Raw genomic sequence first — 22,717 nt, 5'->3', positions numbered from 1 at the left:
GTTTTTGCTGAATCATTTCAAGCCCCCCAAAATGGTTCCTTTCTAAAATTCTCAAAGCAGAAGTAACTTAACATTATCATTTAACATTAACAACATGCTTGTACTCAAATTGATGAAATCCTATCAACAAGCAGTAAAATGTTTCAACATTGAATATGTTTCAGAAAAAGCTGTAAGTCCTCTTGTAAATAAATGATGAAAAATGTGAGATGTCATAGCTCCTCTCTTCCCTCCCTCCCCGACTCTCTCTTTCCCTCGTTTTTCTATCTTCTTACTTCAAAAAAAAAAGTTCAAATGTGAACACTCCATAACCCCCCACACCCCAGCTCCCCATCCCCCTCCCCTACCCCCCAACTTGACTGAGAATACCAACAAGTCCAGCACAAAAAGGAAGTCATGAATACAGGGCCTGAACAACCATGAAATGTTGTTGTATGTGTGAGAGCTGGGTGGACGGGGGTGGGTGGGATGTGTGGGTGGGTGGGTGGGATGTGTGTGTGTGTGGGGGGGGGGGGGCGGCGGTCTTCAGGGGATGGAGAACTGTACACCAAATATTGGTGCTTGTGCCGCACACAGACTGCCCAAACCTGACCAAACAAGGGGCTTTGAGAATCACACAAATATTGACACACTGTCGGCAACAACAATCCGCCATGGAGAGAGAAGGGGGGGGGGGGGGGGGGGGGGACTGGGATGGTAGGGGGAGCTGATTACTTTGGGGTCTCTCCAGAGGTCAGGGACTGAGAGAGTCGAAGGTGGGGGGTGTGGGAGGGGGGATTAATGGAAAGAAGGTAGGCACAGTGGGGAAAAAAAGCGTTGAGAAAACCACCAGAGGAAGAAAAAAGTGGAAGTGATGGACTTATGCATGAGAGAAAGAAAAAAGGTATATCAGAGAGGAGAAGAGATAGATAGATAGAGAGAGAGACAGAGACAGAGAGAGGAGAAATACAGACCTAAGAGAGAGAAGCTAAGAGAAATGGAGACAGACGAAGTGAAACTTGACAGAGCACACTACAGCATTTGCTATAACTGGCAGATTAACTTTTGCCATGCTATGAGAAATAGACAGATTGTGCAATAAGAAATAGATGGAGAGTGGAAAGTTACAAGGAGGATAAGATTAAGAGAACAGATAGAGAAACACAGATTGGAGAAGCCATGAGAAAGATGGAGAGAAGCTGAGAGAGAGAGAGAGAGAAAGAGAGAGAGAGAGAGAGAGAGCAGAAATGAAGGTCAGGATGACCCAAGAAGCAGCAGCATGACAACACCCTCACAACTTTCACATGCTTTCTCTGAAAAAAACAACAACAACAACATAAAAACAAAACATTTTTCTGAAACACTGTTTGCAGCATGTATGTTTACCAGATGGAAATCACATTTCTCATGTGCGACCGAAATGATTAAAGTTCTATTTAATGCCATCTCTAATTTTGCTTTCCCAGTGAAATGTTATGCATCTAAAATCAAACTAAAAACTACTTCTCCTTTACTTCTGTTTGTACCTTCATTATAAAAAGAATTCCTTAAATAAAAAATCCCTCTCCACTGTTTTTTCTTTCTTTCTTTTAAATCACATAAGTAAATTGCTTTAAGTTATAATGGACTTCTTGTTAACAAACAATATCAAAGCTTTTCTGCTTTTAGGATAATGAAATACTTACCCTCTTTTAGATGAATTTTGTTAATCCTCTATAATTTAATGAAGTTGCGCATATATTTTGTCCATGAAAAAGCGAGTTTAAATAACTGCTTGTTCATTTTTCTATGCGTAAGTTTGCTAGTTTGGTTAATTTGTTTGCTTTTTAGTGGCTTGTTGAATGCTTGGGGTTTTGTTGTTGTTGTTGTTGTTTTTGTTGGGGTTTTTTTTTGTGTGTTTCTTTGTTTGTTTTGTTCTTCTTTTGAAAGTAATTGTTGAAACATAAGGCATGATCGTAACTCAGGGTCCGTTGAAAAAACCAGTTGGTCATCAAAACATCAGTCCAGGTCAGTGCCTGACACTGGTGAGACACCTCCATGCTGTTCTGATCACATCACTGCACCCTGTGTTAGGCTGTCTGCCTACCACGCAATGAATACACTGCCATGTGCATCGTGGACTGGCACAAAAACACTTAAAGGGACATAATTCAAGTGACTGCATCACTCTTCAGAATGTTCAATGGATTGCGTCCCTTTAACACATTGTCGCTCTGAATGAACTGAAAAGTTTATGTACGACAGTGGATAAACTTGTTTGCTTTCCCTGTAAAGGGAATGGTGAAATGGAACTGATTAAAACCTGTCCGTTCCAGCTCACTTTAACCTCTGGTAATATCTGTGAATTTCTGTTGTGCGTAATATCACTTCATGTATCTTACTTAGGCCTTTTTTGTTTGTTTGTGTGTGTGTTATATGAAAAACGTTCTGTACATCAAATGCCATTACTTCCACTACAAAGGTTATTTACATGCCCAATAAACAATGCATAATCACAGGATATAACTAAATGATTTCTTCTCTGTATTCATTACAGTACAATGAACCAGTACCCAAGATAGATTATAGACCATGTTTTGAGGTGAAAGGAAACCAAGTTAGAGTAATTTGTGTGAATGCATCAGCCAACAAACCACATTGCCACTGCAGATCCCAGAGGTAAAGCTCACATGCAGGACTAGCCAACTACATTCTGACACCATTTTCTCATGTAGTGAAGGTTGACGTCTCGATAAGTTCTACCAACCATATGCATTACTACAGTACACTGCACTACACTACACCACACTGCACAACCCAACACTACACAACTCACCAGTTCCTGCCTGACGGCCTTCTGGTCCGTCTCTCTCTCCTGCAGACTGGCGGCCGGCCCCACTCCCACAGTGGCGGCCTCTAGCGGCGCAGTCTGCGCCCCATTGGACAGAAAACGGCGGTCTATCTCGTTCTTCAGCGCCGTGACCGGCGAGCCCTTGAACTTGGTGTCCTTCTTGGTCTCCAAGGAGACACGGATGGCCTGGGCTGACAAGGGGTGGTGGGGGATCACGCACGACACCTGCTCCCCCTGGGGGGGCGGCTCGTCGCTAGGGGAGGCCACCTGGGCGGGGAAGAGGGGGGCCGAGTTGTGCTTGGTGATGTTCTTGTGGGCCGTCGATCGCCCCCGTCCTTTCGTGGCCCCCCCACCACCATCGCCTCCTCCGGGGGAGGGGGAGGGGGAGTCCCCTGCCTCCTCCCGGCGCCGGAGAGCAGCGGGCACCATGGGGTTGGGGTCACTGAGGCGGCCGGTGGTGGAGGTGGCAGGGTTGGGGGCCTCAGAGAAGTAGGCCTCATGGAGGGATATGCGGTGCTGGGCGTGGTCCACTGTGTGTTTGGCCTGTACAGAACACACAATACACAATACAGAATACACAATACACAATACTTTATTATCTCAACAAGAGAAATTCACTTGTGGTGTAAAACACATGAACAATACAGAAAAATCACAGTCATTCAGTATGTATACATAAAAGATATAAAATGTTAAGATGTCAACCTAGGGCAACCCATGCGTACAATAAATATTCAAAGTAGAAAACACCAACAGAAACCTTTAAAAGGTAACTTAGAGTAAATCATACATACATCATCACACCCATACATGTGCAATACAAAATCACAGTAAAAGGACAGGCATGAAATAGCATACTAAAAGGGAACATAAGACATATTATTCAATTCAAAAATATTATTATTTATCAGGTCACATTCTATATACATACCCCCTGGCATACATTTTTAGTCACATATCTGACTATTGATTATTGCTGTTTAAAAGCTGAATTGAGGCTGGAATAAAGCTGCTGTAACCAGTCCGAAAACAATGCATTTACATGTATTTTAGTTCATGTTTGTGGATTGTTACAATGTCTTAAAAAAATAATATAGAAACTTTTAAACAATTATTTGAAACCTATACCAAGAGCAGATGAAGCATCTGTCCGGGTCCAGATGTGTCTCAAGGTCATGGCCTTGGTTGGTTTGTCTATTTAATCATAATTTAAGTTACTAGGCAACTTAATGCTCTGCCTTGCATCAGTTGCAACCACAGTGGCAACCTTGCAAATGCAGTGTCTCTAAACAAGGTAAAATTTAGTTTAGTTAATATTATGGAAAATTTCATTTTAGACTATAGAATGATAAGAACAAAGATCGCTAATCACCAGACAAGTAAATTATATCCAGGCATGATCCATGCGATTCATAATAATTGTTTCTGAGTTCGTGAATGGAAACGATGGATCATTAAGCCATAGCACTGCCATGAAATAGACAAAATGATTACAGTAGGTGGAAATACATTTGATTAATGAACAATAATTGAAAAAATACAAGGCATTATTTTAAATAATATTAAAGTTGGTGGAAATGCATGTTGTACAGAAAATTTATTCTGTTATACAATTATGGAGCCAACACTGGATAATTTACTTGGGTCATAGTAGAGTCTTTTTGGTAATTTTTATTAAACTACTTGACCAAAAAGGACATAACTTTGATTCATTATATAAATATATATGTTATGAACTAGATGCTCAGAGTGAGATTATCACTGAATGTGTGGCTATGTGAAGACCTCATCATAATTTTTGTGATAATTTGAAGGAACTGTCACTTTATAAATGTTACACTGCTGTTACATCTGCTGGAATATAGTATATACATTCAGTAGTTGTAATTTATTGTAAAATACCAGAGATTCTGGAAATACTCTAATGGTTGCTTATGCTGATTTAGTCAGTAATGAATGTGGTATAAAGTAACCCTTAACCATTGGAATACAATGAACTTGTAAAGAGTACAGGTTATAAGATATGTATATGTGTAAAATTGTTATGCTGATTGAATGAGTTATCCCACAAAATTCTTACCAGCAATGTTTTGTCTGTTTCTGGGGCACTTATTCTTATTATTCCTCTTATGATTTTTTCCCCTCCTCTTCTGATTTAGTTAATCTGACTGCTTTGGGGACATCCCCAGTGATAACAAGTTGAGAATGATGTGTACCACCACTTTTATTTTGTTTAAGAACAAATAAGTAAGTCATAAAGTCCATTTCCGCTTTTTTTTTTTTTTTTTTTTTTTTTTTTTTTTTTGAGAAAGACAAAATGACCCACACTGAAATCACTCCATATATTCATCCCATCCAACCAAAACTCACAACCTACTTCCACATGTAAGCATACCCCTTCAGTCATATATTCCTACACTCAGTCAGACACATTTCACCACTTACACACATAAAGGAGTGGTTACACAATATTTGGTTCTGTTTGTTTTAAATTTGGGAACACAGAAACACATTCGCCTGAAGGTTAAGAGTTGGTAATATGTAGCATCAACACGTGGTGGTTATTATTATTATCATCACTATTGTTCTTATCATTATCATTATTATTATTATTATTAGGAAAAACAAATAAAACTGCACACAGGAAAAAAAAAAAAAGGGTGGCGCTGTAGTGTAGCAGCCCAAATTTCACACAGAGAAATCTGTTGTGATAAAAAGAAATGCAAATACAAATACAATTATCATCATCATCATCATCATCATTTTTACTGTTGTTATCATCAACATCATTATTATTACAATTATCATCACTATCAATCACTACCATTATTATCATTCCAAACTGACCACCACACATTCTGCACACAATATCAAATGAACATCTCCCCAATACCATCCCAACTTATCTGATACTGTCAAGGCACACAGAATGACCAAAACAGAAATGAGGAGTTCGTATTATACTCCCAGTTTGGTTAAATATACTTACCATGTCAAACTGATGTAAACCACGCCTATCTGTTTGCTCTTCTCGGCCAAAATTTATCACAGCAACTCAGTGATACAACATCTCAGCATTAGATTGCTGTCTGCTAGCCAATGAAATACCGTTTCCGGCACGAGGTAAACAATCATTCCAATGACTGCCATTTTTCAGATAAGTGACATTATTGATCTGCTCGGTCTCTGCCAACCTTTTATGCATCATAAATGTTATTTTCATGCATGTTTGTTGTTTGCTGCGAAAACAGAACACAAGTTCTGAAACTTTATCAGGTCAGCTGAACCTCCATATCATGAATTCACAGAATGTTCAATGCATTCTCACTGATCAACCATAATGTCTTTATGTTTTTGAATGCAAGTGATTTATATAATTATCGGGTGCTGGTCTTTCGGGTGAGAAACACAAACAGCAGTATCTCAGGGGGAAAAAAAGAACAAAAGATTATGATGTTTCCTGACTCATGTCAAACCACAAGAAAAAAAAAGTAACCCATGTCCTACAGGGTTTTTTTGTTTGTTTGTTTGTTTGGTGTTTTTTTTTGGTGCCCCATATTTTGGGACATTTTCTTCTTCATATTTCGATGACGATCAATGATTATGGTGGTGATGGATACTGCTATGGGGGTTCATTCAGGTTTGGGGCAAACTGACAAAGCTGTACTCTCAGTCAGAATATATATAACGTGGCGGACTCACCCAGACTTTACTCCTGCCCACGACCAGATCCACAGCGTCCACAAAGAAGAAACTCACGTCGTACAGGGTTTGTGTGTGTTGTTTTTCTTGTGTTTTGGTGCCCCAGAATTTGGGACATTTTCTTCTCTATATCCAGACCATGATCAATAATAATGGGCGTGATGGATACTGGTATAGAGGGTTCATTTAGGTTTGGGACGATGTGACAAAGCTGTACTCTTCAGTCAGAACATATCATGGCAGATGCCTCACCCAGACTTTACACCTGCCCATGACCACATCCCCAGCGTCCACAGAGAAGAAAAAGTAACTCATGTCCAACAGGCTTTGTGTGTTGGTTTTTTGTTGGGTTTTTTTTTTTGGTGCCCCAGAAGTTGGGACATTTTCTCCTCTATATCTAGATGATAATCAATGATAATGGGGGGCGACAGATACCGCTATATGGGGGTCCATTTAGATTTGGGACTACCTGACAAAGTTGTACTCTCAGTCAGAATATATCGTCGAGGACTGACCCAGAGGAACTACTTGACAAAGCTGTACTCTCAGTCAGAATTTATCATGGAGGACTCACCCAGAGGGACTACTTGACAAAGCTGTACTCTTCAGTCAGAATATATCGTGGAGGACTGACCCAGAGGAACTACTTGACAAAGCTGTACTCTCTGTCAGAATACATCATGAAGGACTCACCCAGAGGGACTACTTGACAAAGCTGTACTCTCAGTCAGAATATATCGTGGAGGACTCACCCAGAGGAACTACTTGACAAAGCTGTACTCTCAGTCAGAATATATCGTGGTGGCGGACTCACCCAGACTTTGCTCCTGCCTACGACCAGATCCCCAGCATCCACAGAGAAGTCCTCACAGGCCTGACGTCGCTGCTCCATCCGCTGAATGGCATGCTGGGAGAAAGGGGTGGGCCGCGCTATCTCCGCCAACTTCCGCTGCAGTTCCACCTTCAGTGGGAAAAAATATTGTGACACTGGTCATGGTACTGTGGTGTGTGTGTGTGTGTGTGTGTGTGTGTGTGTGTGTGTGTGTGTGTGTGTGTGTGTGTGTGTGTGTGCGTGTGTGTGTGTGGGGGGGGGGAGGGACAGGGAAGGGTCTCTTGCTCTGTGTGTGTGTGTGTTGTGTGTGTGTGTGTGTGTGTGTGTGTGTGTGTGTGTGTGTGCGTGTGTGTGTGTGTGGGGGGGGGGGAGGGACAGGGAAGGGTCTCTTGCTCTGTGTGTGTGTTGTGTGTGTGTGTGTGTGTGTGTGTAAGTGTCTGTGTGTCTATCCATCTCAATCTGTAAGTCTGTGAAGGTCTCATCATTACAATCTTTCCAAATTCATGTAACATGAACAACTGCACAGAACCCCCCCCCCCCCCCCCAACCCTCCCCCCCCCCCAAAAAAAAAAAAATCACACAAAAAGGTACTTTCTACCGCCACAAAGAAAGAAAGAAAGAAAAAAAAAAAAAAAAAACACCAGCAGGAGAGATGGAGGGACCGGGGCATGTGAGAAACAGAAAAGGATTCCCAATTTATGCTGCTGCCCATTACCTCCCTTGCCCTGATCAATGAAATAATGGAAATCGAAGGAAAGACTGCCTTGGCACAAACCATAAGAACCAGTACAACGTTACCTACAAACAGAACAAAGCCAAACCTGACACAAACTAACTTCTTTTGTATCAGAACAAGAGAATCAAACAAGAATATGAACTGCTCCAGTATCAGAGTAAGAGAATGATACTGGAAAATATGGTGCTCCAGTATCAGAGTAAGAGAACGATACTGGAAAATATGCTGCTCCAGTATCAGAGTAAGAGAATGGTACTGGAAAATATGGTGCTCCAGTATCAGAGTAACAGAACGATACTGGAAAATATGCTGCTCCAGTATCAGAGTAAGAGAACGATACTGGAAAATATGCTGCTCCAGTATCAGAGTAAGAGAATGGTACTGGAAAATATGGTGCTCCAGTATCAGAGTAACAGAACGATACTGGAAAATATGCTGCTCCAGTATCAGAGTAAGAGAACGATACTGGAAAATATGGTGCTCCAGTATCAGAGTAAGAGAACGATACTGGAAAATATGCTGCTCCAGTATCAGAGTAAGAGAATGATACTGGAAAATATGGTGCTCCAGTATCAGAGTAAGAGAACGATACTGGAAAATATGGTGCTCCAGTATCAGAGTAAGAGAACGATACTGGAAAATATGCTGCTCCAGTATCAAAACGAGAATGATTTTAGAAGAAAAAAACACACACTTCTCTAGTATCAGCTTAAACATACAATACCAAAAAACATATGCTGCACCAATATCAGAACAATCGAACTGTATAAGAGAATAAGCTCCTACAGTATCAGAACAAGGCAAGCTTAAAACACAGGCAAGGTTTTTGGTAGAAGGAAAAAAAAACCGCCAAAAAGGGATCAGAAATGGGAGAAGTCCCAAGAAAAAAGACAGACATAGAAACAGTCAGGATCACACTGCTATTACAATAACTCAGTGTCCCCACCCCCCACACCCCCCACCCCACACACACACACACACATTCCCCCAACCCCTCTTTCTCTGCCCCGTCCCCATACCCCAATAAAACATAAATGTGCTGCCATGACAAACTGCCAAACCAAAAAGGGAAGAAACAGAAAAGAAATGACAAAAGGACATCCCTGATATAAAAAAAAAAGGGCTGATATCTAGCACAAGAATGTTGATCTCTGACTGACTTATTCTTTTTGAAAAACTGGTCGTTTTAAGGAAAGTTTGGGTCAGGAAGTAAAAATCGCTTTATTACTCCAGACACAGTAATTTTCAAGCAGAAAAGTCTAGAAGTATAAAAGGGTTAAATCAGCAAAAAGCATAAAGTAAACAATGTTTCTCAATGGATTACTTATAATTTGGTGTGCATGTTACAAATAGATCACTGAAGCACCTGTTAAGTAAGAACTTAATAAAACAGATGTATAGCAAACAAACAGAACAAACAGAACTGAAAGTTGGGTTTGAGAGACAAGTTCCTCACTCAGCTGACGCTGTCAGTACACAACAGTGTCACACAGGACATATGACACACAATGGAACGCGTGCAGGTTCGCTGGTTAGCTAGTTGGCTGACGGACTCTCTGAATGGCTGGCTGACTGACTGAGCTACCAACTTCAAGGAACAGACAGACACACACACAGACAGATGGATATCAATAAAAACCTGTCCCACGAACACCCATCTCCGTTAAACACTTCGGAGACAAGGGCAAAAAAGAAGACCAAACAAATGAAATAAAAATAAAATAAGATAAAATAAAATAAAACAAACTAAACCAAAAACAAACAAACCCCAACTAAATAGAAATAAAGTCATATAAAATAAACTAAGGAATGACTGAAGCACTAAAAACCAGAGAGACCTTTCCAAACAACTCAACCCCCAACACCCGCTCGAGGACACCCCACCCCCAGCCCCACCCCCTGCCTCCCACCACAACAAACCAGACACAGATTGCCCTTTGTCCCCCTGCGACCCTGACCTGCGCCTGTTTCTCGATCTCCCTGAACTTGGCCTGCTGCTCTGCCACCTGGGCCTCAATCAGCTCGTGGAAGGTGGGCTGCTTGTCCCGCTGCTGGGCGTACGCCATCTTGAAGGCGTTGCCGATGATCAGGTTCAGCTCCTCCGCCTGCAACACCATCATCACAACTGTTTGAACCACACTGTAAGTGTAATAGCCGAGTGGTTTAAGCGTTGGAATTTCAATCTGAGGGGCCCGGGTTCAAATCTCGGTAACTGCGCCTGGTGGGTAAAGAGTGGAGATTTTTTCTGATCTCCCAAATCAACATATGTGCAGACCTGCTAGTGCCTGAACCCCCTTCATGTGCATACACATGCAGAAGATCAAATACACACGTTAAAGATCCTGTTATCCATGTCAGTGTTCTGTGCGTTATGGAAACAAGAACATACCCAGCATGAGCATCACTGAAAACGGAGTGTGGCTGCCTACATGGCAGGGTTAATAAACAAAACAGTCATCATGTAAAATGTTGCATGTCTGTCTGAGTATGTATGTGTGCATGCCTGAAATGTGACTGAATGACACAGGAAAGGAATGATCAGCACCCAATGGCAGCTGTCAGCTGGCTCTACCCAGTTAAGCAGACTGTTGTGCAAATGTCCCCGAGTTTGTAAAGTGCTCAGAGCTTGGTCTCCAACCGAGGACAGGTGCCACATAGTATCCATATCATCATAAGGTTAGGTTTTCTCAAGGAGGCCTCACTGTGTTCAGACAAATCCACACATGCTACACCACATCTGCTAGGCAGACTCCTGACAGCAGCATAGACAACCATGCTTTACCAGGCCTCAAGTGCATGCATATCTATTTGTAAATTTTTATATATCTGTTCACCCATCAGAGTGAATTTCTTCCACAGAATTTTGCCAGAGCACAACACTTGTGTTGCCACGGGTTCTTTTTCAGAGCACCAAGTGTGTGCTGCACACAGGACATCGATCTATCATCTCATCCAAGTAACTTGATGACCAGTTTGATTTTCAAGTCAACCTTTGGGGAAAAGGGCAAGACCGGAATTTGAACCTAGACCTTCTAGGAAACTATTGGCAGAGAAGCGTCTTAACCATTTAGCCACCTTCCATCTGAACCACAACAACATGAGGATGTTTTGCTGATGATCAGGTTCAGCCCCTCTAGTCTACCTGCAATACCACCGATCACAACTGTCTGAACCACAACAACACAGGATGATGTCCTGAACATTTAACCTTTTTCATCCCAGCTAAATCTGCCAATTGCTTGTATGACTCTCATGCTGACTTGCATGAACCAGTGGGATTTTACATGTCTGACTAAAATGCTCACCATTAAGGCAACTATACATCTGTTTTCTGGGGTGTGCATGCTGGGAATTTCCAGGTTTCCATAACGTGTCAACTGCTGACATGAATTACTGAATCTTTAACATGTGTATCATTTGATCTTCTACATGCATATACACACAAAGGAGGTTCCAGCACTAGGCACTGATGGCAGGTCTGCACACATGTTGACCTGGGAGATGTGAACAATCTGAATCCACCAGGCACGGTGAACAGGATCGAGCCAAGGAGCCTCAGATTTGTAGTCTGACGCTTTAAACCATTCAGCTACTGCGCCCATCATCTCCGACAGTGAACTTGGTGAACTTCAGCATTTGACCTGAGGTGGCTGGATGTGGCACAGGGTGTAACCTTCGGCATCCACTGAGATGTATGTTTACTGTATATGTCTATGGTGGCATCCCACCTGTGGCAGCCAGGCTGTCAGTCTGTCAGATATACACACACAAACTCAGGGAGTGCACAGCCCGATAAGCCAGCTGCCCAGGTCTGTCTCCCCCCTATCCTCCACCCTGCCCCCACACCCTGCCCCCCCACCATTCCAGTGGGAGAAAAACAGGTAAAAACCTTTATCTGAAGCAGGCAGCATTAACATCAGCTCTTTCACTGTCACAAGGCTAAAAGGAGGAACCCCCATACACAGCTACACACCACTGAGAGATGAACAGTAAGCAGGTCAATGTCACACGCGCATGTGCACACACACATACACGCACACACACACAGACACACACACACAGACACACACACACTCCACTGAAGCAGTTTCAGCACAGCCAGTCCACAAGGGAGACTATCAATGTTTGTTAACACAAGAAGATAGCCTGCACTGGGTCACCTCAGCAGCTTTCAGTGGTGTCTGTTCTCGTTTAGTTCAGCAAATGGCGACCACAGCCCCTACCCCTGGAGTGGAAACCACCACCACACCCCTCCAACAACCATCACACCTGATTCAGAAGACAATGAAAACTTCCAGCACACACAGAGAAAAAAAGCAACAACCATCACATCCATGAATCTTCTTCTTCTTATCCTCCTCTTCTTCTCCACCCTGAACTCTGTGAAGGGTCATTGGTGTGCCGCACTGGAGAACTCTTCGCAATGGATATGGAAAGTCGAATCGGAACTGAGATGACCCTGACGACACACAACATTCGCTTTGCCGTTTCCTCCACTTCAGAGAGCAGTGGAAGAAGTGAAAGGTACAGATTAATTAAAGGTCCCATAGCCTGGGCAGTGAATTCATATTCACTGTATTTGTATTTGTATTTCTTTTATCACAACAGATTTCTCTGTGTGAAATTTGGGCTGCTCTCCCTAGGGAGAGCGTGTCACTATACTACAGTGCCACCCATTTTTTATATATTTTTTCCTGCATGCAGTTTTATTTGTTTTTCCTATCAAAGTGGATTTTTCTATAAAATTTTGCCAGGAACAACCCTTTTGTCGCCGTGGGTTCTTTTACGTGCGCTGAGTGCATGCTGCACACGGGACCTCAGTTTATCGTCTCATCCGAATGACTAGCATCCAGATCACCACTCAAGGCCTAGTGGAGGGGGAGAAAATATCGGTGGCTGAGCCGTGATTTGAACCGGCACGCTCCGATTCTCTCGCTTCCAAGGCAGACGCGTTACCTCTAGGCCATCACTCCACTGTGTCTCGGGCTTGGCACAGGAAGGCTGGGCCCAGTCCTATCCTTCTGCCATTTTAACTTTCCCCAACCTAAGTCAGGTACCTCCACCTGGATGGAGTGATGAAAATGAGAGCAAGCAAGCAAGCAAAAAAAAAAAAAAAAAAAAAAAAAAAATCCAAGCACACAGCACCATGCTGAAATGAGGTCTTGAACCCTGATCACTGGTGAACACTGGATCACAAGTCCAACACCTGATTCTGCCATTGCACCTCCACGGAATGAGTACTAGAGTCAAACACCATTTTCGTTATTCCAGATGGTCTGCTCTGCAAAAGACCCGTTCAGTTCCTTGAACGTGTTACAGAGGAGAACACTCACGACTGTGCTTTCTTTACCTGTTTACAAGACTGTTTTTATAAACTGAGGAGAACACTCACGACTGTACTTTCTTTACCTGTTCACAAGACTGTTTTTATAAACTGAGGAGAACACTCACGACTGTGCTTTCTTTACCTGTTCACAAGACTGTTTTTATAAACTGAGGAGAACACTTACGACTGTGCTTTCTTTACCTGTTCACAAGACTGTTTTTATAAACTGAGGAGAACACTTACGACTGTGCTTTCTTTACCTGTTCACAAGACTGTTTTTATAAACTCACACCGCACGAAAGGCCCCGATCAAGGCCCAACTGTTTACAATCATTTCAGAGGAAGGGCCCCTATTTGGGGTCTTAGATAGATTTGAATTTCTGGAGTGGCACCTAATTTCCATAATGATGTTATGACCTAAGAATACCTTAGTGAACTTTCCACTCTCCACTGCGACCAATAAATGTGGTGTGTGTTGCTGTGCTCACGAGCATGAGAGTTATTTTCGCGGTGACTGGTTATGTGAACAGTGCGTGTCAACAATGGCGTCTAACCAGTTTCATCTAAGTTACTTGGCAGACAACAGAATTAGATGGGGCCATATTGAGGCTGTATGAATTTAATCTGTTTCAAACTCTTTGTGCTTTCCTGGACTCATTTACAAGTCATCAGTGTGTGCAAATTTTGAACAAAAAAACATGGATAGTTTCATCATCTCACTGTATAAAGGGAGGAAGTTTTATATTTTGCCCCCAACTAACTTGTTATGTTACTGATCAGTTTGGAAGTGTTCAGTTCATTAATTCTAACAACTGTTATTTGGAGATCTTGTTTCTAACACATACAAATGGGTCGTCTGTGGGGAAAGTCAGGAGAGATAACTGACAGTACTCAGTGAGTTAAAAACACAGCAGAAGTGTTACCTGTTCAGGGGACTGTGTCAGGAAGGTGTGGCAGTAGAGAAGTGTTACCTGTTCAGGGGACTGTGTCAGAAAGGTGTGGCAGTAGAGAAGTGTTACCTGTTCAGGGACTGTGTCAGGAAAGGTGTGGCAGTAGAGAAGTGTTACATGTTCAGGGGACTGTGTCAGGAAGGTGTGGCAGTAGAGATGTGTTACCTGTTCAGGGGACTGTGTCAGAAAGGTGTGGCAGTAGAGAAGTGTTACCTGTTCAGGGGACTGTGTCAGAAAGGTGTGGCAGTAGAGAAGTGTTACTTGTTCAGTGGACTGTGTCAGAAAGGTGTGGCAGTAGAGAAGGGTTACCTGTTCAGGGGACTGTGTCAGGAAGGTGTGGCAGTAGAGAAGTGTTACCTGTTCAGGGGACTGTGTCAGAAGGTGTGGCAGTAGAGAAGTGTTACCTGTTCAGGGGACTGTGTCAGAAGGTGTGGCAGTAGAGAAGTGTTACCTGTTCAGGGGACTGTGTCAGGAAGGTGTGGCAGTAGAGAAGTGTTACCTGTTCAGGGGACGTGTCAGAAAGGTGTGGCAGTAGAGAAAGTGTTACCTGTTCAGGGGACTGTGTCAGAAAGGTGTGGCAGGTAGAGAAGTGTTACCTGTTCAGGGAACTGTGTGAGGAAGGTGTGGCAGTAGAGAAGTGTTACTTGTTCAGGGGACTGTGTCAGGAATAGTGTGGCAGTAGAGAAGTGTTACCTGTTCAGGGACTGTGTCAGAAAGGGTGTGGCAGTAGAGAAGTGTTACCTGTTCAGGGGACTGTGTCAGCAAAGGTAGTGGCAGTAGAGAAGTGTTACCTGTTTCAGGGGACTGTGGCTCAGAAAGGTGTGGGCAGTAGAGAAGGTTACCCTGTTCAGGGGCCTGTGTAGCAAAGGTTATGGCAGTAGAGAAGTGTTACCTGTTCCTGTTCAGGGGACTGTTGTCAGGAAGGTGTGGCAGTAGAGAAGTGTTACCTGTTCAGAGGGACTGTGAGAAAGGTGTGGCAGTAGAGAAGTGTTACCTGTTCAGGGGACTGTGATCAGGAAGGTGTGGCAGTAGAGAAGTGTTACCTGTTCAGGGGACTGTGTCAGGAAGGTGTGGCAAGTAGAGAAAGTTTACCTGTTCAGGGGACTGTGTGGGAAAGGTATGGCAGTAGAGAAGTGTTACATGTTCAGGGGACTGTGTGGAAAGGTGTGGCAGTAGAGAAGTGTTACATGTTCAGGGGACTGGTCAGAAAGGTGTGGCAGTAGAGATGTGTTACTGTTCAGGGGACTGTGTCAGAAAGGTGTGGCAGTAGAGAGTGTTACCTTTCAGGGGGACTGTGTCAGGAAGGTGTGGCAGTAGAGAAGTGTTACCTGTCTGGGGACTGTGTCAGGAAGGTGTGGCAGTGAGGGTTAAAAACACAGCAGAAGTGTTACCTGTTCAGGGGACTGTGTCAGGAAGGTGTGGCAGTAGAGAAGTGTTACCTGTTCAGGGGACTGTGTCAGAAAGGTGTGGCAGTGGAGAAGTGTTACCTGTTCAGGGAACTGTGTCAGAAAGGTGTGGCAGTAGAGAAGTGTTACCTGTTCAGGGGACTGTGTCAGGAAGGTGGGGCAGTACAGAAGTGTTACTTGTTCAGTGGACTGTGTCAGGAAGGTGTGGCAGTAGAGAAGTGTTACCTGTTCAGGGGACTGTGTCAGGAAGGTGTGGCAGTAGAGAAGTGTTACCTGTTCAGGGAACTGTGTCAGAAAGGTGTGGCAGTAGAGAAGTGTTACCTGTTCAGGGGACTGTGTCAGGAAGGTGTGGCAGTAGAGAAGTGTTACCTGTTCAGGGGACTGTGTCAGGTGTGGCAGTAGAGAAGTGTTACCTGTTCAGGGAACTGTCAGAAAGGTGTGGCAGTAGAGAAGTGTTACCTGTTCAGGGGACTGTGTCAGGAAGGTGTGGCAGTAGAGAAGTGTTACCTGTTCAGGGAACCGTGTGAGAAAGGTGTGGCAGTAGAGAAGTGTTACTTGTTCAGGGGACTGTGTCAGAAAGGTGTGGCAGTAGAGAAGTGTTACCTGTTCAGGGAACTGTGTCAGAAAGGTGTGGCAGTAGAGAAGTGTTACCTGTTCAGGGGACTGTGTCAGAAAGGTGTGGCAGTAGAGAAGTGTTACCTGTTCAGGGGACTGTGTCAGAAAGGTGTGGCAGTAGAGAAGTGTTACCTGTTCAGGGGACTGTGTCAGAAAGGTATGGCAGTAGAGAAGTGTTACCTGTTCAGGGGACTGTGTCAGAAAGGTGTGGCAGTAGAGAAGTGTTACCTGTTCAGGGGACTGTGTGAGAAAGGTGTGGCAGTAGAGAAGTGTTACCTGTTCAGGGGACTGTGTCAGAAAGGTGTGGCAGTAGAGAAGTGTTACCTGTTCAGGGGAGTGTGTCAGAAAGGTGTGGCAGTAGAGAAGTGTTACCTGTTCAGGGGACTGTGTGATGAAGGTGTGGCAGTAGAGAAGTGTTACCTGTTCAGGGGACTGTGTCAGAAAGGTGTGGCAGTAGAGAAGTGTTACCTGTTCAGGGGACTGTGTGATGAAGGTGTGGCAGTAGAGAAGTGTTACCTGTTCAGGGGACTGTGTCAGAAAGGTGTGGCAGTAGAGAAGTGTTACGTGTTCAGGGGACTGTGTGATGAAGGTGTGGCAGTAGAGAAGTGTTACCTGTTCAGGGGACTGTGTCAGAAAGGTGTGGCAGTAGAGAAGTGTTACCTGTTCAGGGGACTGTGTCAGAAAGGTGTGGCAGTAGAGAAGTGTTACCTGTTCAGGGGGCTGTGTCAGAAAGGTGTGGCAGTAGAGAAGTGTTACCTGTTCAGGGGACTGTGTCAGAAAGGTATGGCAGTAGAGAAGTGTTACCTGTTCAGGGGAATGTGTCAGAAAGGTGTGGCAGTAGAGAAGTGTTACCTGTTCAGGGAACTGTGTCAGAAAGGTGTGGCAGTAGAGAAGTGTTACCTGTTCAGGGGACTGTGTCAGAAAGGTGTGGCAGTAGAGCACATTCATCTGCTTCTCTCTGGCCAGGAAGGAGAACTGGCAGTGGTCTGGGTCACACGTGGCGTAGGAGATCCTCTTCAGCTCATGGAACATGTACACATTCTGTTCACACACACACACACACACACACACACACACACACACACACACACACACACACACAGAGGTTTAAGATTTAATTAACTTTTGACCACTATTGGGGCATGGAGGATTTCAGAAAACAACACAATCAATAACACAAATATAATTATCTTAAGGTTTGCATCAAGTAAGGTAAAATAAGGGTTAATGCATGCACGCACAAGCATGCACACACACACACATGCACACACACACACACACACACACACACACACACACACACGTACACACAGGTTTAAGATTTAAGATTAAGATTTTATGAACTTCTGACCCCTGCTGGGGCATGGAGGATAACAGAAAACAACACAATCAAGAACACAATTAGAATTATCTTAAGGTTTGCATCAAGTAAGGTAAATATGGGTTAATGCACACACACACACACAAACACAGACACACACACACACACACACACACAAACACACACTTTACCATTATAGTTTTTAGTATAGAATATGCACAGGCACTCTGATAAAAACACACATCTATCTATGCCAATTGTTCATTGATATGTGAAATATATATCCACTTTGTCCAGGTCTTATATCCATCTCTGAAAAATGATTATGTTATAAATAAATTCATACTGATAAATTTCTGACATTATGAACAACCGTTCATTGACATATGAGCAACCCATCGAAAAATTAAATTTGAACAAGATTGTGAAACAACAGACATCCGCTGTTCAAAGTGAACAACCCATAAAGACGTATCTGTTCATGAGCTAAAACTCTCACATTCATTTGAGCAGCTTTTACCTGCATGACCGTTTTAACCCCATAACTTAGGCAGCCATACTCTGTTTTCAAGTCTTGCGTGTCTCAAATTTTGTGTGTGTGAATGCACCTGCACACATGCATGTATGCACGTGTATGTGCATGCAGGCATAAGAGTGTGTGTGCATGTGCATGTGTAGTAAATGTATGCATCAAACTGTGTGTGTGTATGTGGGAATGTATGAATGCATGTGCATATATGTCTACACATGTATATAAGTGTGCATGTTTGAGTCGGTGTGCACACAGTAGGGCATTTGTCATTATTCATTTCCTTTATTTTCTACAGGTTCCAAGCAGATTTTTCCTTCAAGATGTGATACCCCTAAAACCCCCCCCCCCCCCCCCCTCCCCGACTCCTATTGTCATGCACATAATCAGGAAAAAGAAATGTTTCATCATCAGCCCACCACAGTTCCCTCCACAGTCTATAAAGCTATCTCCCCTTCAAAACTTGCTGTCTGTAACTCTTGTCCTTCAAACTGACCTTTTCCTGGCATTCAGACTCTGTCCTCATGATAGCGCCCTCCCCCTACACACACACACACACCTCACCCACCACCCCCTCTTCTCTCTCTAATGGGTTTGACATTCAGAAGATACTGGCCAGTCATAGCAGTGGACACTCTTCCCTCTCTCTGGTTCAGCCTCTATTCTTATATCTTCGTGTTTTTGCTGTTATTTTGTCAGTTGTTGTTAATTTCCTGTGTTGATCATGTTACTGTTGCTGAATTCATAACCTGGAATCATTGTATTCCTGGCCACTCTACACCTTGTGTGCTAACACCACCCATACCCCGCTCCAACCAAACCATTTCATTCAGTGAAGATGCTGGTGGTGGTGTTTTTATGTTTTGTTTTGTTTTGTTTTTGTTATGTCGTTGTTGTTATCTGGATGGGTAACAATCAACACAACGTTGCCAGAAGATAACCCTTGCAACATAATGTTTCCAGACACAACACTCCATTCCAGGAGACAAGCAGCCACAACATCCTGCTGCCAGAAGATAAACAAGTGACAAAGTATCACTGCCGTGTTCCTCACCTGTCCGTCCTCACTGCACACCTTGATGCCATCCAGGGAGATCACCAACACCACTTTTTTGCTCTTTGTCACCGACTGAAAACAGAAAAGGAGAACATGCAGTTGGTGTTCATTTTGATTTGTTGGTCTTTACTCTGTGCATATGTATGTACATGTGTGCATGTCCCCAAACTATATGTTTGTCTGTCTTCAAACATACACACCAAGAAAATTCTCTGACTTACACAAAATAAAGAGCCAAAATAATGTGAATACCATTGATCTGACCCTCCTCCCCTCTCCCCCCATCACATAAAGAAAGATTTCTTCTTTTTTTTAAAGTAACTTTTTGTTACTTCTGTCTGAGAGTGGACATGCAAATTGATGTTCCAGTGTGGTTACACTTTTGTATGGTCCCTGTTACATGGTCCCTGTTACATGGTGTGATTCATGGCCTGTTACATGGTCCCTGTTACATGGTGTGATTCATGGCCTGTTACATGGTCCCTGTTACATGGTGTGATTCATGGCCTGTTACATGGTCCCTGTTACATGGTGTGATTCATGGCCTGTTACATGGTCCCTGTTACATGGTGTGATTCATGGCCTGTTACATGGTCCCTGTTACATGGTGTGATTCATGGCCTCTTACATGGTCCCTGTTACATGGTGTAATTCATGGCCTCTGTTACATGGTGTGATTCATGGCCTCTGTTACATGGCCAGCTTCATGGCCCCTGTTACTTGGTCTCTGTTACATTGCTCCTGCTACATGGTGTGATTCATGGCCTGTTAAATGGTGTGATTCATGGCCCCTATTACATGACCTCTGTTACATGGCCTGATTCATGGCCCCTGTTACTTGGTCTGTTACATGGCTTCTGTTACATGGCCTGATTCATGGCCCCTGTTACTTGGTCTGTTACATGGCTTCTGTTATATGGCATGATTCTTGGCCTGTTACATGGCCTGATTCATGGCCCCTGTTACATGGCCCGATTCATTGCCTGTTACATGGTCCCTGTTACATGGCCTGCTAGATGGTCCCTGATACATGGCCCCCTGTTACATGGCTTGTGAGGTGTATCACTTCCATCAACATCAACAATGCACTGGTAACAAACAGCCTTTCACAAACATCTTATGGAGAGGAAATGCTGTTTCAAGTTTACTGCTGCCAGTTCATTTTCAACTTGGGTGAAGATATCTTGAAAAGCGCTGCTGGTTTTTTTCAGCCATTGCTGATCTGGGCCTGGCACAACTTATGATATGCGAACGCCACAATCCAGAGAGCTTCTGGAAATCTGCCAGGATCAAGCGGGTTCAGATCTAGGCAGCCGGAATCACAGACAGACAAATCCACTATCTCCCCCTGTCAGTGTTCCTGCAGGATTTGTGGTACTGCATGCTGCTGCATTAGTGGCAATGTTTCAGATGAAGCCAGAGGACTGTGTCTATTTGCTGTAAAACATGATGAGGTGGCATGTGTGGGACAAGTGTGGTATAGTTTTATCACTGGATGAAATTCCATGTTGCAATGTTGCTGCCTAATACTGCAGTATTGCTAGAAATTGCAGAACAGCTGAACATCATAGTGCTGCTGGTGTGGTTGTCTGGTGGACCACCAGGAGCAACAGTTGATATCTTTTAAGCAAACCTTACCCCCTCCTCCCCTAGACAGTTGGCTGAGTGCTAGTCTTTGAGGTGACATGATTAAACTTAGGTCCTGTGTCTGACATGCACTTTGCGCAGAGATAGGAATCCAGCAAGAGAAGTTTTTGTAGCTCATGTTTTCTCCTGTGTCATTCTTTGTTGCACAGATCTTGCCCTTTTTTGTCTTGGCATCTTCCTATTACTACAATGATTCTGATTTATTAATTGATTGACTGATATGGATACTTATACAGCACCTTTCCTCGGTCAGAGACCAAGCTTTAAGCACTTTACAAACTCGGAGGGGAGGAGGGAAAGGGAGAGGGGGGGGTCATTTGCACAACAGGCTGCCTACCTGGGTAGAGCTGACTGACAGCTGCCACTGGGCGCTCATCATTCGTTTCATTTCCTGTGTCATTCAGTCAGATTTCAGGCACGCATACATACACACTCAGACAGACATGTAACATTTTATGTGTATGACCATTTCGTTTTCATTCACCCTGCCATGTAGGCAGCCATACTCCATTTTCAGAGGTGTGCATGCTGCTATAAACCACAGAACTCATTTCATCCTGTGTCACCTGTCCTCATGACACAAACATGTACTCACAGACTGCGTAATCACAGACTGACACTGGCCATGTAGCAAGGAACTTGTGTTTCAAACCCTACTTTCAGTTTTGGTGCACCACACAGGTCTAGACACTTCTTAATTTTCTCTAACGAAGGGAGAAAGTCTGCCAGTGTCATTCTGATGCGAGTGTGACTCACAGAAAGCACAGAGCCAGGAACGCATCTCACATTCTGCTTTCAGTTCTATTTTGTTTGTTTTATCGAGTTTGTTCAAGTAAACACTTGCCAGTTTTATTCAATTCAAAGTTTACACATGCTTTGGTAATTATTTTACAACATGTACATTAAGTTGTACAACAAACCATTCCTACACAAAATTTTATGGATTATTTTTCAGACTCAACCTTCCTATAACTGTCACCACTTGAAAATTTGTTAGTCTGGGGTAATGACATTACATCAGTTTTACTTGAGATGAAACCAGTTACAGTGATAAGAACCACATAAGAAAGAAATCTTACCACAGACCTCGAACTTAACCAGATTTTCATCGTCACATACATACTTTTTTACCTGAATTATAATAGATTAGAGTTACTTCCACCTCAAAATCTCGGATAGCAACCCTTCAAGTTCAGAGATACTTATACAAACGTTTCTCCAATCACATTTCTCATGTTCAACAATATAATTTTACTTTTTTTCTTTTTTTGGTGGGGAGAGGGAGAGAGGGACAGGATGGAGGAAGGAGGGGGTTGGGGGGGCCTTGGGGGTGGGGGGGCTTTTTTCTTCCCATTTGTCAACACAGGAATATGCATCAGCCTTTACACAGGAGGTGGGATGGAGGTGGGGTGGGGGTGGCTTTGGTTCTCACCCCCCTCCACTACCCCACCCCCTTCCCCTGGGCATTTAGCTCTATCTGTATCCAGCCTGAAGCAGCAATGAAGCAGCAACAAGATAACTTCTGATGGTATGGGGTGGGAACATCAACAGGTCTTTCAATTACCCCCTCACTTCACACCCCACCCCCCCGCCCCCCTCCTCCTCTCCTTCCTGGATCACCCTCACAACCACAACCCCACCCTCAAAAAAAAAAGGTACAAACTCTCTCTCTCTCACTAACATACATGCCTCTCTCTCTCTCTCTCTTTCACTGAAGCCAAACATGCACATATGCACAAGCACACACACCCACACACACACACACACACACATATACACTAACCCAT

The 22,717-nt window shown here is 43.6% G+C and overlaps 1 protein-coding gene across 1 annotated transcript in view; it reads right to left on the bottom strand.

The window, feature by feature from the left end:
* Positions 1-22,717, bottom strand: part of LOC143287506 (uncharacterized) — a 146,028-nt gene that overhangs the window by 56,557 nt on the left and 66,754 nt on the right. The window contains exons 3-7 of the mRNA XM_076595540.1: positions 19,281-19,355; positions 17,277-17,417; positions 10,038-10,184; positions 7,326-7,472; positions 2,795-3,352 (exon numbers count right to left, since the gene is read on the bottom strand). Coding sequence (XP_076451655.1) covers positions 2,795-3,352; positions 7,326-7,472; positions 10,038-10,184; positions 17,277-17,417; positions 19,281-19,355 — 1,068 coding nt within the window. The remainder of the gene's footprint in view (positions 1-2,794; positions 3,353-7,325; positions 7,473-10,037; positions 10,185-17,276; positions 17,418-19,280; positions 19,356-22,717) is intronic.

This window comes from Babylonia areolata, chromosome 11 (assembly GCF_041734735.1).
Source record: "Babylonia areolata isolate BAREFJ2019XMU chromosome 11, ASM4173473v1, whole genome shotgun sequence".
Taxonomy (NCBI): Eukaryota; Metazoa; Mollusca; class Gastropoda; order Neogastropoda; family Buccinidae; genus Babylonia; species Babylonia areolata.
Note: the sequence above shows the minus strand (reverse complement) of the source record. Positions and strands in the feature narration are given on the sequence as shown.